Source organism: Haliotis rubra, unplaced genomic scaffold (assembly GCF_003918875.1).
Source record: "Haliotis rubra isolate DU_JTF1 unplaced genomic scaffold, ASM391887v1 Scf275, whole genome shotgun sequence".
Taxonomy (NCBI): Eukaryota; Metazoa; Mollusca; class Gastropoda; order Lepetellida; family Haliotidae; genus Haliotis; species Haliotis rubra.
The window spans coordinates 954899-969280 of NW_025766836.1; the positions used below are offsets into that span (position 1 = coordinate 954899).

At 36.9% G+C, this 14382-nt stretch overlaps 1 protein-coding gene across 4 annotated transcripts in view; it reads right to left on the minus strand.

The window, feature by feature from the left end:
- Positions 1–14382, minus strand: part of LOC124280857 (carbohydrate-responsive element-binding protein-like) — a 57798-nt gene that overhangs the window by 37323 nt on the left and 6093 nt on the right. For 3 of the 4 annotated variants that reach the window (XM_046716847.1, XM_046716846.1, XM_046716845.1), the window contains exons 1-2: positions 3694–3800; positions 927–1001 (exon numbers count right to left, since the gene is read on the minus strand). In XM_046716847.1, the coding sequence (XP_046572803.1) occupies positions 927–1001 (75 nt within the window). In that variant the 5' untranslated portion in view covers positions 3694–3800. Of the gene's footprint in view, positions 1–926; positions 1019–3693; positions 3801–14382 lie in introns of those variants that run through there. The other variant, XM_046716848.1, reaches the window with a different exon arrangement.

The following is a 14382-nucleotide window of genomic DNA, read 5'->3' on the forward strand; positions in this document are numbered from 1 at the left end:
ATCGCTTTGACAGTAGATTTTGTACAATGCCCTGACAATGCTATAACATCATCAACTTGATGACAACACAATGCTATGACATCACTGCACTGCAAGTCTAATGGTAGTACTGTGTTCAGAGATGTACATTTTTCATTGAAAACTAATGAAGAATGATTTTTGATGATAAATGGAATCTCACCCTCGTGTCTACTAATATCAATCATATAAACACTCGTTGATAAAGGTAATAAAAAACGATATTTGTAACTTTATCAACTGATATAATTGATCTTGGGTGAGACACTTGGGTGAGATTGTCTATATACCGAACTGAAGACAACATACTGTGGTTCTACTAATACTGTAGTATATCGTTTCACCCCTAATGCCTCTCAATCCTTTTTCTGTTCATACAAGTTTATATATATGCCTCTCAATTCATACTCATTTTTACTGCATTTTTTGTGATTGAAAGCATGTCTAATAAAAAAATATCCACAAATAATTCTCAGCTTGAGGCACCAATATGACAGCATGACAAAGCATGTTACTACAAAGCAAACAGTCATGTGTAAATTGGTATTTTATGTCCTTGTACTCTTTGTCATACATGACTTACTTCAAGTTACTTGAGTATGAGCATCCGGGATATAAATACTGTATCCTAAAACCTATCCTGCACTGTATCCTGCACAGTTAATGGTCTTTTCTAAATATGTCATTGCACATGAATACGACAATCTTCACGATCTTGAACCCCCCAATAGATCCTGATTTCATACATATCTTCAATAAACACTTGCCTCCTGGTTGTAACTATGGTTATACCTTGTATCAGCAAGACAAACAGATGTTGAAGGCCATATCATGCATGATGTTTGAAGTCAGAATGTCCTTTTAGAGTGAGATGACGGGATGATAAGATGCATGAAAAAATTACTTACCTCGGGCTTTGTGTGAATGTCGTCTGACAACGGAGTTGCAAACTGGCAAACATTGGGTATTTTCCCGAAAAACATCTGAAAAATATAATTACCTTTACAAAATCATACAATTACAGTTATGTTGAAAAAATTTATGATAACTTGAAAACAGGGTGACGTACAACTTCACAAAAGTGAATTCTCAGCAGTAGTGAAGAAACTGCACTGGCAAGGAAAACATACTGAATATGGTTTAAAATATATAGTGATTCAATGTGCGTAAGTGAGAGAGAGTGAGTATTAACATCACAATATAAAGCCATAAAGTGAGACTTTAGCCCTTCTCATGTCTCACACGATTTGATGTGTCAATTTATAGTCAATCTCATAATATCTCAAACCCATGCTTGTCATAATAAGTGAATAACAAGAAGACAAAGTCATCAATATCTCCCGCAATGGCAAAATACTCTTCATGATTATGTCTACGAGTTATGATTATGTCAAATATTTAGGTGTGTATATAGAAAAGTGAAGGAGAGTATTGAAAAGTCTTTAAAGTTCTGCTCCAGAAAATAGCACTATCACCAATTCCAGTCAAAGTGCAACTTGTTGCCATGGAAAAGCCAACATATTTTATTCAGAATTCCAAAACTACCAAAAGGCACCAGTACACCACTAGATATATGTATGTGCCAAGTTTTGTGAAGAAACATTGAACGGTTTTAGAGTTGTGCTCCGCGGAAAAGAGCACTACAACTAATTTCAGTTTTAGTCAAGCTTGTTGCCATGGAAATGCCAAAAATATATTATTCAGAAATCCAAAACTACCAAAAGGCACCAGTACACCACCAGATATATCTATGTGCCCAGTTTGGTGAAGAAATAGTGAACGGTTTTAGAGTTCTGCTCCGGTAAAGACAAAAGTGCACGGACGGACGGACGGACACACGCACGGACGGAGTCCATTTTAATACCCCCCGCAAAACGCGTTGCGGGGGGATAATTAGATCGGGCGGTCAGGCTCGCTGACTTGCTTGACACATCATCATATCCCAATTGGGTAGAACGATGCTCATGATGTTGATCACTAGACTGTCTGATCCAGGCTCGATCATTTACAAACCGCTGCCATAAAGCTAAAATATTGTTGAATGCGGCGTTAAACAACAACCAACCAAAACAAAACAAGCAAAGACATCTTGCAATATTATCCAAAAGTCTGGAGCATACTTATCAGCAGTATCCTGCTGTGTTTATATTGTGTTTCAAATGATCTCTCAGAATGTGGCCCTGAATGTTTTTAAACAGTAACCCAAGCTTGTAAGAGGGGAATGACGGGATCGGGTGTCAGGCTCGCTGGCTTGGTTGACACATGCCATCGGTTCCCAATTGCGCAGGTCGAAGCTCATGCTGTTGATCACTGGATTGTCTGGTCCAGACTCGATTATTTACAGACCGCCGCCATCTAGCTGGAATATTGCTGAGTGCGGCGTACAACTAAACTCACTCACTCTATGGTGAACTGTGGGTCCTAGCCTACTTGTTCAATTTCTTGTCAAAACACTGAAGTACCCTTTTCAGGCATAGCTCTACTGAAAATGCTTAACTGTTTGGAATCACCTCAGAATTGGTCTTTTCAAGTGGGTGATAACTCCAGAAGGCAAAGATAAAAGGTATCACACTTTGTCACAAATACATTATGGCGAGAATACAATATGTTTTCCGAATTTATAGTAACGAATACGAATATTTATTCACGAAATGTACTTAGGTTCAAGCAAATTAAATTGCTTAAGTTGAAACATTTAAATGATATTTTCTATGAAGCCAAAAAATAAATGCAATGCAAACAAGAAGACAAAGTCATCAATATCCCCCGCAATGGCAAAATACTCTTCATGATTATGTCTACAAGTTATGATTATGTCAAATATTTAGGTGTGTATATAGAAAAGTGGAAGGAGAGTATTGAAAGGTTTTTAAAGTTCTGCTCGGGAAAGCAGCACTATCACCAATTTCAGGCTAAGTCAAACTTGTTGCCATGGAAATGCCAAAAATATTTTATTCAGAATTCCAAAACTACCAAAAGGCACAAGTACACCACCAGATCTATCTATGTGCCAAGTTTGGTGAAGAAATAGTGAACAGTTTTAGAGTTCTGCTCCGGAAAAGAGCACTACAACAATTTCAGGCTAAGTCAAACTTGTTGCCATGGAAATGCCAAAAATATTTTATTCAAAATTCCAAAACTACCAAAAGGCACCAGTACACCACCAGATCTATCTATGTGCCAAGTCAAGTTTGGTGAAGAAATAGTGAACGGTTTTAGAGTTCTGCTCTGGAAAAGACAAATGTGCATGGACGGACGGACGCACACACACACGCACGCACGGACGGAGTCCATTTTAATCCCCATCGCAAAACGCGTTGCGGGGGATAACAATGATGAATATAGCCTAACCACAGTGCCATAAAGGGCCTTGGCAAAATAATGTTTGGCAATATTCCATACTGTATTCCCACTTAGATAAACAACAATCTAGTTCCATGTAAAAAGACTCTCTGACATACATATTCAATTCTAGTGGCAATGACTAATGAATTGAATTCATGAAAGAAAATGGTTTGATTCACCGAATACAAACGCAAATCTTAACGGGACTAACTGTCAGTCAATCCAAACATACATGCCAACCAAACGACAACAAAGTCTTATCATATGGCCTAATATATATTAGAAAATAAGGACCTAAGGTCGAGGCAGAATAAAGGGACATCTACTTACACTGCAGGTGCCATTCCCTCCAGATGATGTTGTTCAGTCTGATCTTGTCCTTTATTGACAGGTGCATGCCACGGAACGGCTTCCATTTTGGACTTGTAATTTTCCCACTGCAACATCAAGAAAAGATGGTTAGGAAGTGGTAAAAAAGTCGCAAGTGGTTTTAATAAACTTTGAGAATAGAAAAGTCATACAATTAGAGCATTTTTTCACAGCCTCACTGTGGGGAACACCAGAAATGGGCTTCACACATCGTAACCATGTGGGGAATCGAACCCAGCTGTGACAAGCCAATGCTTTAACCACGAGGTTACCCCACCACCCCTAAAAGTGTTAACATAAAGAATACTGCTGAGTGCAATGTACAACATCAAACCAAACCTAAGGCATAGCAATAGATATCACTACAAATCAGGGAAGCAGATAATGTTTTAAGCCATTGTGCATTTATTTACAGGTATCACTGCCATTGTGTATAGGCTAGGTTTATTTAGTATTAATATATTCTAATCATTTGGATTCAGTCTATTGGGCATTTGAAGTACATATAACAACCAATGTTCTAAATGATCTTACTTGAAATCCCATTAGGGTGACAACCAGTGCATTATTCATTGCATCAGAATTCACATAGCTGTGAAGCCTGTATTTGTACTGTATTTGTACTCTGCTTGTACAAGTCCAGAGTAAAGCCAGATATATATAATTATCCCACAGTGTAACATGGTTACCTCACACTACACCAACTCGGAGTTGACCTTGTGTTACCTTCTTAATTCCAACCGTTAAATAGGATAACAAATACATTATTCGACTGAGTGAATGAATTGAGCTTTATGCCACTTTTAGCAATATTCCAGCAAGATCACAATGGGGGACACCAGAAATGGGCTTCACACATTGTACCCATGTGGGGAATCGAACCTGAGTCTTCAGCTCGATGAACCATCTAACCATTAGGCTACCCTTCAATATTTTAAGTTCTGTTGGTATCAACCGGTAAGAGGATACGACTCATAATACCCTCCTTACTTTCTGAATACCTAGAATTATAACATGCAAAGGAGGTTCAGATAGTTATTTTATGTGTGTCCATTTCACTTGTGAAAGTACAGCCCCAGGTTTCATGTTTATCACTGGCTTCATATTAAGAAACAAAACATGATTTATGAATGCATCCTATACTTAAAAGTCACCTGCTTTACCTCAGTAACCCGAGTCCTTAACACATGACTTAAACAGAGCCACTGGCACTCTAAGGAATTGTGAACCTAGACTAACCCTTAGTCTCTGTATATATATATATATATAATTTTGATAGTAACAAACAAACCCATTTAAATTGAAAAGGAGTCCCAAGGAGACCAGAGATTCAGAACATGAGGAACATCTAATCTAGACTTGTTTCATTTAGGGCTATAGCATTGTAGAGAGGGGTTGGCAGTAGGGAAAATAATGTGGTTCAGGGACTGTGAGACAGACTATTGTGAACCCTGAATATGTCCCATGTTGATGCTACCACTGTAACATGACCCATGTGTACCCATCTATCTACCATTGTGTCTACATGACCTAGATTCCACATACACCTACAACAAAAGTAGGTCAGCTCTTATCAAACTACCTTTGTAGGTCAAAAGAAACATACAACTTGTTTTGGCCTGATGGCAAGACATGAATCTAGAGTTAGCTGGGTTTAAAAGTTTCAGTTATATTCCAACAGAAAAGCCCTGGACATATAACACAGTAGTGAAACAAGTGCTTGTGTTGACAAACCATACATAAAAATCGGGCAAAATAGGAGATTTAAAAAAGGATTAACAACAATTACACCCACTGGCAAGTAGTGTTGGGAATTGGTTAAAATCTCACAATTGATTATATGTTTGTTAAAGCAGAAAACAAAGAAAATTCATTTGCAAATTGCACACATTACATTTGCAAATTTCACATCTTTAAAGGATGACTAGTATGTTAGGAACATAAATTTCCTGGAGTCTTTAAGATAAATTCAATCCTGACAAGGAACAAGCTTGCAGTGCTTCTGAAATGTAACACTAACTGACAAAACCAACCTTGTTGAAAACATTATTAAAGCAAACAAGTGTTCCCAAATTACCACTACTGCAAAGTCATATACCTCTGTCCCCCAACATTACACACACCTCCCATACACATCCCAAATTCATACCAAGTAATAAAAGCTGACACTGAGCTGTGGACTACCAGGCTAACAAAGCACCTGGTGTATGTCCTTGCTGTTGTGACCTATGTTAAACATGTCAAGGGAGGGCTGGGCCTTATGCCCAGGTTCACATTTCCATCCCAAGTCTTGATGTGTAGTTAAAGTGTTTTGTTAAAATGAGACATTATCACCATTAAACAATAACAGCTGAATTGATATACATCATAAAAAAATAAACACTTGTAGTGTTTGAATGACTTGGACTTTGGACTGTAGCTATGTTTAGCCATGCTCCAATCTGTACTGAATCAGTGAATGTACAGCAAGTCAATCCTTATATAAGATAAGAAGATAAGAGGATCAAGTCTTTCACAGGGACAACATATTCTTACTATTTATATTATACAGAAATTATGACTGACTGACTGACTGAGTTTAGTTTTACGCCGCTTTTAGCAATATTCCAGCAATATCACGGCGGGGGACACCAGAAATGGGCTTAACACATTGTGCCCATACAGAAATTATGACAATGTGAAGACAATGAAACTGTGGATCAGCACTAAATCTGTCTGTCATTTAAGGTAAATGAGTGAGTTTAGTTTTATGGCACACTGAGCAATATTCCAGCTATATGGCAGTGGTCTGTAAATAATCGAGTCTGAACCAGACAATCCAGTGATCAACAACATGAGCATCGATCGGCACAATTGGGAACCAATGACATGTGTCAACCAAGTAAGCGAGCCTGACCACCCGATCCCATTAGTCGCCTCTTACGACAAGCTTGGGTTACTGAAGGTTCATTCTAACCCGGACCTTCACGGTTAGTTCACCATAGAAATATGGAGTCATTTTAAAAACCTCTTACGACAATCATGGGTTACTAAATCTCAATATTCTAACCCTGACCTTCACGGGTTCTGTCATTTAAGGTGTCATATGGGCAATACATGAGTTCAGACTTATTATTAAATCAGGGATAGAAATGCATTTTTTAAAAGGTGCCATAAGGCACAAGTCAGATCATTTAAGTGTCCCTTTGTGGGACTAAGTGTGCCCATACCTTTAAATGATCCAATTAAACTTATAACATCACAAGGATTATGTCAATTCAATTTGCTGTTAATACATACATAAACCTGTCACCCTGAGAGCTGGATTTCCTGAATACTATCATGACTGCTAGAGTAGTAAAGCTTCATTTGCCCTGGACCCATAAACAAACCCATAAATAACAGGTATATTGTCATCCAACAGGATTTTCTGTCACATGCACTGGCATTCAAACAGACCATGCCCACATTGAGCTGTAAGATGAGAGTGCCACCGATAACTAATTGGATTATGTGAAAAAAAAGGGTTTTGAATCCTTTAAATTAGTCAAATTTATTACATTTTCTATAAAATGGTGTATATTATTTTAAAAATCTTAGGTATGCTAGAAGAGCACCGTGAAAATATTTCATCCATGCCATATTTCAATGTACACTGGCATAATTTCATCCGTGCCATTTCAATATACACTGGCATGGCACACAAATGAACACTATTCCAGTCCCTGTAAATATAATTATTTACAGCACAACCATGGTTTGTAAGCCGAGTGGTTAAAGTGTTCACTCGCTTGTCATGCCGAAGACCCAGGTTCGATTCCCCACATGGGTACAATGTGTGAACCCCATTTCTGGTGTCCTCCACTGTGATATTGCTGGAATGTTGCTAAAAGTGGCGTAGAAATAAACTCACGTGACAAAAGCTTTACCCACTAGGCTACCCTACTGCACCTGCAGCAGCTGCAGGTGTAAGTGGCATCCTGCAGGTGTATCAAGTACACAGTCTGTCCTCTTAAAGTACAAGAGACATACACCTTCCAGGGCTCGATTTAGTGCTTTGTTACTTGCACTGGTGCTAGCAAATATTACAAAGTGCAACCTAGTTATTAGTCTAACTTGCACCAGGTGCAGGTCAATTTGTGAGTGGGTAAACTTGTGAATAAAACATCTAAATAGTTCAATAGCATATTTTTTTCATTACATATTGCAATAGAAGCAGTGCAACTGGGTCAACATCTCTTAAATCGAGCCCTGCCTTCACTGAGTAATTCTTCATGCACTATGGTGTTCATTATGTTCATCAGAGAGTGGCTGTCTGAATAGATGTATGCTTACATCACTTGTTTAACTAAATTTACATGTTGTGTTCTATCATGCATAATAGTGAGTTAACAATTATTTGAACAATGAATAACTTCATAAATTTCCTGAACTTCAAGTTCATTAGGTATCGCCATGATTGTACATATAGCATTATCTGAGCCGGCACACATAAAGGTTGATTTGTATGAGATATTTATAATCATGCTTCAATACTTTTTGTATTTATAGAAGAACAAACTTGAAAACACTGGTTATCGCTCACAAAATGCAGATCAATAATCGGAGCTCAGTAATCGATCAATAATCACCTGTAATCTTAAACCCCACCACAAACCTCACGTAGGGAATAACAGGACACAATCATAACATAAACAGGCACTGATAAATACTACGACCAAGACGATCGAGGTTACTTCCTGCTGAGACACGCACTCCAGTATGTTTACATGGCAGTTTCTCAAGTCAGGAAACTGCATCAGTTGTTTAAGGTTGATTTAACAAACATAACAATAAGAAACATACTTTCTAAGGTTGAATATTGATTAGTCCCCAAAGATCATCGATAATTGCTGCTGCAAACAAGATTATTCTATCAATTGCTCTAGTGCTATATATAACAAAGTGTACATACAGCACAAAACATGGTTAAGCAGAGATGTTTACTGTATGGACACTGGTATGTACATTTATACCTCTACAAATACTTTGAAAGTCAATTCTCAAAATCAATCAATCAATCAATCATTCAATCATTCAATCATTCAATAAATCAACAAAACAAAACAAAACAAAAATAAATAAATAAATAAATAAATAAATAAATAAATAAATAAATAAATAAATAAATAAATAAATAAATAAATAAATAAATAAATAAATCACTGACTAGTCATTAAAATACAAAAACTTAGACAACAGTAGAGACATGAATAATGAATTGGCTGAATAATGTAACCCAAATCCCATCAACCCAATTAAAAGCTAATCTGAAAACAGTAGTCCACTTGCAGGCATTGAATAATTCATTTTTGGTTTTTGCAAACATAAACACACAAAAATCACTGGTTTACCAAGGCCATAAAATCACTTGCAAATTATTCATTTCAACATTAAAACAGTCATTTTGTATTGCATTCAGCATGAGTATGTACCATTAATCTGACTGGTCTGCATCTCATTTAACATTGGTGCATGTTATACAATAATGTTTAAACATGTTTAATTAATAGTCTTTTTTAAACAGGCCACATTTTTTCAAGCAGACATATGTATCAAGTAATTTCAAGTTCCTGAAGAGATTTGTTTACGTACTTAAGATTTTGAGAGAACTCAACATTAGAGACTTATCAAGTATGGTTTGACATCACTAGGCTATACCAATTTTATTTCTTGTTTTACGGATCCACCGGTCATATTCTTTCAAGAATAAGAAAAAAAATTAAAATTAACTCTCCCCGCTGAAAAAATAAAATTCCTAATGTAAATGTGATATAAGTGAAATACTCTTGAAGTCAGTGTGCAACCTAAACTCACTCAACTTATTTATAGTTGATATAGACAAACCAAAAGAGTTCACATGGAAACTCATGCGGGTTTTTGTTTTGACTGATGATTTATTTTTTTCCCCTACCTGCCTTTAGGTTTTCTGAGGACAAAAATCTGTAAAACAAGAAATAAAATTGGTCTGGTCTTATTAGAAATATCCTAACAAAACCACAGGACACTAGACATTTAAGAAATCCACTTAAAGATCACATATACTCAAGGGGGGTACAAATACATAAATCACTAATTGGCATCGTTATAAATGAAACCCCGTCATAAAAACTACTCATTTCGATCTTTAATTAACTTAAATTAACCTTTTTGACAACAGTGCACAATTCTCACCCGCGAACGAAATTTCAACCAATCAGAGCGGCACGTCTCTGTGACGTCATATGAGGAATAGATATGAGGGCCGATGCAGAATTCATCTACATTTCAGGGGGTAAATTATCTTGTTTATAGGTTTGTATAAACCTGAAATCGTTCGACTATTTGTTCGAGCCAGAACGCTTACGGTTAATATCTTCAACCTAAACAGTGCAACATTAAGAAGGGTGGATGCTCATCAGATGCAGTTATTTGAAAATATCCCCGTTAGTTCTTGTCTGATTGTAATAAAGTATCAAAGCAGTATGGGCTTTTTCAGGTTTTCTAAGGCCTGGATGGTATAATGATTGATCCAAATTGATCCCATTTCTGTGGGGTTTTTTTTACCTCGATATTTAATCATGTCATGTAAAAATATGATGTCTGTTACGTATGATAATATAAATTGACATTTGATTTATTTGAATCCGTAAACTAAACAACCCTACTTTGCCATTGCTAGAAGAATCTGAAAATTTACTTAGGTAAATAGGTACATACAGTTTTAGCACACAGCAAATGCTTATATGTATTTCTTATGCAACAATGAAGTTCTGTTCGTATTCTCAGAACCATAAGTTTTCACATGCAATTAAAATTGCATGCAATACAGCGATTAATACTCCCTTGTTGTAACCCGTGTTAGGTGGTATAAACCTACACGTTATTTGTCATCATTCACTTGATGGTCAGTTAATGAATTTATAACAGGTATAATTAGTGGTAACACACTTAGATTACCCGACAAAGGTTCCAATTTGGCATTTCTTGTGTCTGGAGTAAATACTCAACATTATAAACATCGATCAAAGGATTACCCGATAACATGCTGATTGATTAATTACTTTTATCTTACACAGCGGATTTGTCAAAAGGAAGTGTTCATGTATGTAGATTTACTAATCTATACTGAATACACTCTGTCGTGTCGGTGTCTGTGTCTGCATAAAAACAATGTCCTTCTTTCAAAGGATTAACCGCCAATACAGTGATTGATTGCTCATTATTGGCTAACTAAATTACTTTTCTTTTAAAGAATGGCGGACATTATGCAATTAGTTGCCAGGTGTGCTATCTTGGGTGACCAATGAGACTATACACCAATGTGAAATACCTGAAATGATATATCACTTTTTCGGATATTAGACTGTTAAAAGACACATCACTTGGAACAGCTGCAGATGAATGGCATATCACTCGTTTTTGTTGATATTGATGGATACATTCTTCGAACAAGGTAATAGCCCGACATTGTTCCTAAAACTTTAATGTGTTTTAATTTTAATATTTGCATTTTGTTTTTATTCATTTGTCGTAGCATTCAACAGAATCATTGTTTTCGCCGTGAAGTGCAATGAGACAGACAACATACACTAGGGTGTGTGTGCGAATTATGATTCACATTGGCAAACTATAAAATGTCTAGATATTACAGTCCTGTTATAAATTCACTATAAGTATCAGCAGATCGTCTGCTTATTTAGTTTCAAAATGCATACAAGTATGATAATAAACTAATTAGGATTATAAGACCAAATATAGAGACGTACATTGACTAGTATCTACATACTGGCGAGTGGACGTTAACCACATGAATGTAGCAAGAAATTTGTAGCGCAGTATTGTCACTTCGACCCCCACCTAGCTCGCTTCCGTGGAAGAAATCGTTATGTTATCAGTTGTGTCATGCAAAATCCTTTTGGTCATGAATCAAATACATATTTAACTACGAGTAGAAAGTAGTTTTGATTTTTTAACTTGATGAAAACAGACCATAATCTCATTAATTCTAACAGACTTTAGCCTGTGATTTTACAATTTCAAAAACGGGGGCGCCCTGTCGCGAACATCCGCCAGTCTGAGGATAAATGCTATTTAGGTTTGTTTTCACTGAGTTAGAAAATCAAAACTACTTTCTACTGGTAGGAAAATATGTATTTCATTGAAGGCCAATAGGATTTTGCATGAGTAACTTATAACATACATTTGTAACAATTTCTCTCGTGGAAGTGAGGTGGGTGTCAATACAATACTACTTACAGTATTATTGTTACTTCGGACCACAACCTTGCTTCCGAGGAAGAAATCGTTATGTTACAAGTTGTGTCATGGAAAATCTTTATGGTCATCAATCATATACATATTTTACTACAACTAGTAAGTAGTTTTGATTCTTTAACTTCTGTGAAGCGATCTGAACACAAGTAAGATATCGTTTCAGGCTTACACAACGCTCGCTTCGCACTCACAAACATAACCCATTTAGCACGCACTGCGGGGTCTTGTGGAAATCTGTGCATGGTGACACCATCACCCGACCCCTAGGAGCAATTGACGACAACGCAGCGATTCGGCATGTCATCGTTGATGTCGAGAAATCATCAAAATGACGAGCTTGCTATACACTTTATGTACAACTAACTGAAAATCCTTCCTCATATGACGTCACTGCAGTGCTCTGCATGGCGACAGATTTACATAACCTGTCTGTGGTTTCGTTGGCGGACGAAAGTGAAGCAGGCGACTTTTTGGCAACTTTTAATAGCTCGGTATTAATTAACCACAAGTTTTTTAAGAATGAATTTGGTGTTCCGCATAAGACTAACCACAAATCTTTCATATGTAATAGTTAAAAGAGTACAAAAAAACAAAGTTTATTTGTTCTTTAACACATTGTACCCATGTGAGTGAGTGAGTTAAGTTTTACACAGTTTTAGCAATATTCCAGCAATATCACCATGGGGAACACCAAACATGGGATTCACACATTGTACCCATGTGGAAAATCGAACCCTGGTCTTAGGCATGATGAGTGAACACTTCAACCACTAGGTTACCCCACCACCACTGTACCTATGTGAGGAGTCATTACTCAAGCCTAGGTGTCTGCGAAGATGAGCAAATGCTTTAACCACAAGACTCTCCAACACCATTCCATTCCAACTGGGACAGACCAGCTAATAAAGAAACACAGAAGACCCTCTCTTTCAGCTGTAAAAAGGAAATCTTACAAACATCTCTTCCTTTTAGAGTTCTAATTGCAAGAAACCACACACATGCTTTGTAACTTAGCAACAACACACTAGCGTCTGGAGGTTGAACGAGTTTCTGATGAAACACCAATTGGGAACAGGGTCAAACTAGAAGCAAATAGCAATATTTTGAAGGCTCACCACTTTGGCCACGTTGACAGCAAATTACATGACCTTTGCATAGTTTTGTGATGTGTGTTACCCAAAAAAGTAAAAACGTATTTTGAAGTGGCTTGTCACATGTGAAGAAACAACACAGGAGGGTGATTGGGGAAAAATATTGTGCTACGAGCAAGCTAGGATGTTATCAGTAGCCTTGAATTCATCTGTAACCTTGAACAAGACATGGCTATCTCTATGAAGTGGATCTTACAAACATGTGACGAAACTCTGATACAGGCGAGTGCCTGTTAGTTGGAAACAAACAAGATACTCAAGTTATTTCCAAACTAAAACTTAAGCATCAACAGTTTGGCCACCTCAACTCAGAATCACTGGGCAGAGGCAGAAGTTAGATTAATGCTAAGTCTCTGAATATATATAATTTTAATAGAAACAATTCCTTTTAAATTGAAAAGGAGCCCCAGTGAAAAGGGAGATTCAGACATGAAGAAACCCATGTAGAATACTTGGTTTATTCCAGATAACAATCAATTAACCAATCTGAACCAATGAGATCAACATTCTTTCCATATGAACTGTATGCCAAATCATAATACAATCTATCCTAAACTAAGGTGCTATCGATAATTGACAATCTCAAAACCCAGTAATCATGGTAATACCAATCCTAACTCAAAGTGCTGTCTATTATTGTGTCTGGCTTACAATCAAAGTACCCTCTGTGCTCAACATGTTCATTCTAAGTGAAAGATGTACTTTGTAGTAGTAGTAGTAGTAGTAGTAGTAGTAGTAGTAGTAGTAGTAGTAGTAGTAGTACATAAGTAATCTTGGTAATCGCGTGTTGTAAGTCCATACAAAAGTATATTAACCATATTAACAGTGAGTGAGTATGGTTTTACGCCGCTTTTACTAGGTTTTAGCAATATTCCAGCAACATAATAATGGGGCACACCAGAAAAGGGCTTCACACATTGTACCCATGTGCAGAATCGAACCCTGGTTTTCGGCGTGACGAGCGAACGCTTTAACCATGAGGCTACCCCACCACCCAAGCAGGGTAAATAATATTCAGAGGATGGGAATCGATGGTATCGTGATCAACTCATACTATCCATCCAAGCTGTTGACATCTATGTTCTTCATTAAAATAACACAACAGCTTGTGTTAAATATGGTCAATAAAACTGATAATACATCATGTACAACCATGATTCGATGCTGTTCATATTGTTGTGACAGTAATTAACTGCAGACTGCTGTTGCCATTTAACAATGTATA